At 37.7% G+C, this 2793-nt stretch overlaps 1 protein-coding gene across 1 annotated transcript; it reads left to right on the top strand.

The window, feature by feature from the left end:
* Nucleotides 1-346: 346 nt before the first annotated feature.
* LOC128552342 (uncharacterized) lies at nt 347-2168 on the top strand (the record flags this gene model as incomplete). Its single annotated transcript, XM_053533371.1, has 1 exon — nt 347-2168. A coding segment is annotated over one exon (1822 nt), but the record flags the coding sequence as incomplete, so codon positions are not given.
* Between the last annotated feature and the right edge of the window lie 625 nt (nt 2169-2793).

Genomic DNA, 2793 nt, shown 5'->3' with positions numbered 1-2793 from the left:
GATCACTGACCCGAAACAAGTTAAAAATGGCTGCCATGCTCTGTCGTTTCATGCAGACAAAATCAGAAACGCCAAATAACAAATTTCCCTCTATATAAAGCAATTAAATGCAATTGTTAATGTACATTCCTGTCAAAAATCCCCATGAAAATGAAATCCAATGTCATGAAAAATATGAACGCTGTTTTTCAAATGTCAACATTGCACATGTCTGCCTAGAAATCTATAGTCTGTATCATTATTTAAAGATCATGTGTAAGTTCATACCCAAAAATGTTATTGTCATCTCAAGTACTTTGTTTCTGGACTGCCCAAAGTTATTTCAGTTCGTGTTTGCATTTTTTAGGTTTGATGTTAAAAAGGCAAAGGCACGAAAAGAAAAGGCAGATACTAGACGGCAGGCTGTACATAATGCTCATGAACATTTGAAAAGAACTGGTGACTCTATTAGAAAATCAGCTAAACTATACTCTATACCTGAATCAACTCTCAGGAGGCACATTAACCAGCCATATTTAACTGAATCTTGTGCAGGTCGTCCAACAGTGTTCACAAAGTTAGAGGAACAACAACTAGCTGTCCATATTAAGAAAATGGCAAGACTTGGTTATGGTTATGCCAGATGGCAGGTGTGTCAGCTTGCCCAGAATATGCTCCATACCAAGGGAATTGAGACTGTAATACCCCAGAAGGATTGGTATTATGGATTCATAAAGCGAATGGACTTGAATATACAAAGACCCAAAAAGAGAGAACTTGCTCGGGTATTTGGTGGGTCCGCTTCTAACATTGGGGATTATTTCATTGAACTTGAAACTGTACTCTCCAAATATAACCTTATGAACATTCCTGCTTCACTGTGGAATGTAGATGAAACTGGGATCACCCTAGATGTACCTCCTCCTAAAATAGCATGTGGTAAAGGAGAACAGCCTTTCATTGTAACCTCATCACGTAGAGCTACAACAACTGTCATTGCAGCTGGAAATGCTCTTGGAGAGACCATACCTCCATATGTAATTTACAAGGGTCAGCGTCTCAGTGAAGAACTTACTAAAGGGTGTTTTCCACAGACAAAGTTTACAATGACAAAAAATGGTTGGTCCACCGCTGAAACATTCAAAGATTTCTTAGAGAACCATTTCCTGGTCCATGTTAAGAGCAGACCGTGTCTACTTCTATATGATGGGCATGCAACACACATAACAAAGGATGTCATTGAATTAGCGCAAAAGCAGAATGTCCATATGTTTGTGATACCTCCGCATTCAAGCCATCTTGTGCAACCCCTGGATGTCGGAGTGTTTGGGCCTTTTAAGGCTGCATTAGCTACAGGTTGTCACAGGCTTATTCATGCTGAAGTTGGAAGACAGGTAACTCGCAGTGACTTACCAAAGCTGATCGCGTATGCTTACAATTCAGCCATGACAGTGCCAAACTTAATGGCTGCATTCCGCAAAACAGGTATAGTCCCCTTCAACCCAGAAGTATTAACTAATACTGTAAATGATCAATACCCCACCAGTGAAGCAAAACCAAAATCTAGAAAGGAAAGAAAAGATGCTAGAAACATTAAACTATTGCTAAATGATATTGACAAAAATGTGGAAAAGCAACTGGAAGAGACCCAAGCAGGTAAAACAAAACAGTACATCATCCCAAATCATGGAGCTGCTGTTACTGAATGTGAGTTTGTAGAAAAACTGAAAAGGAAAACTGAGGTAGAGCCAAAAGCACATGTCAAAAAGCCAAAATCTAAATCAGAACCTACATGTAAACAAAAAGTAAAAAAGGTAAAGTCAGTTAACACTGAGCAAGTAGTTATAACTTCTGGAGACTGTAAATTGAAAAGTAATCTCAATAACAAATCTGATACACCTGAGGTCTTAGACAGCCAAGAACCTGGTCCTAGTAACATGCGAAAAGAATGGCTGACCTTCTATCATAGTAATAGTGACAGTAGTGAAGGAGAAGATGATGATGATGCCCTCTGTGTAGTCTGTGGACAGTTTGCTCCTACTGGGTTTGGTAAACATGGCCAGTTAGAAATACTAAATTGGGCAAAGTGTGACACATGTTGCGGTTGGGTACACCTTAAATACTGTACTCTGGAGTCACGGCTTCACAGTAATGAGCCATTCAAGTGTCCAAAGTGCCAATTAAATTAGTAATGAAAAAACAGTTAATTAACACATAAAATGTTCTGTTTAAGTTGTTAAAGAGTTTTTATAATATTATGATATAAAGCTGACTTTTGTAATCATTTGATAATGAAACTGTACCTGAAGTGTAAATATTTGTCATTGCCACTAATAATAATTGGAATGGAACCTATTAACTCAGTTTCTTTGTGTACTACAATGATTCTCAAAGTTCTCAGATCACTTATCCCTAATTTCAAAGGTCCAGAGCACTGTGTGACATATCTGGGATAGTTGAAATAGACTATAACTGACTTTCAGTAAGCATGCGCAGGAATTAGCCGACAGAAATGACGTAATGTAAACAATATGGTTTCTCAGTTGGAAGTGATATTTGACCCAGTTTGAGGGAGTTAAGTTTATTTTAAATGTTGCAAGTTGTCGCAGAAAGGTTAATTCTTCACAAAATGGTAAGTAATTGTTTATGCATATGCAAATGTTTAATCTATACGTCAAAGTTTGTCTTAGGTGCGCCAAATTACCCGACAGCACCGTAATCATCACAACTATCAAGGCATTTCCTTTTTTCTATTATTCTTGTGCCTTTTATCAATGGCATAAGAGTAATAAACTTCCATATAAACATGATAAA

The sequence above is a fragment of the Mercenaria mercenaria genome, unplaced genomic scaffold (genome assembly GCF_021730395.1).
Source record: "Mercenaria mercenaria strain notata unplaced genomic scaffold, MADL_Memer_1 contig_2371, whole genome shotgun sequence".
Lineage (NCBI taxonomy): Eukaryota > Metazoa > Mollusca > Bivalvia > Venerida > Veneridae > Mercenaria > Mercenaria mercenaria.
The sequence above is the reverse complement of the archived record's forward strand: the minus strand, read 5'-3'. Positions and strand labels throughout refer to the sequence as shown.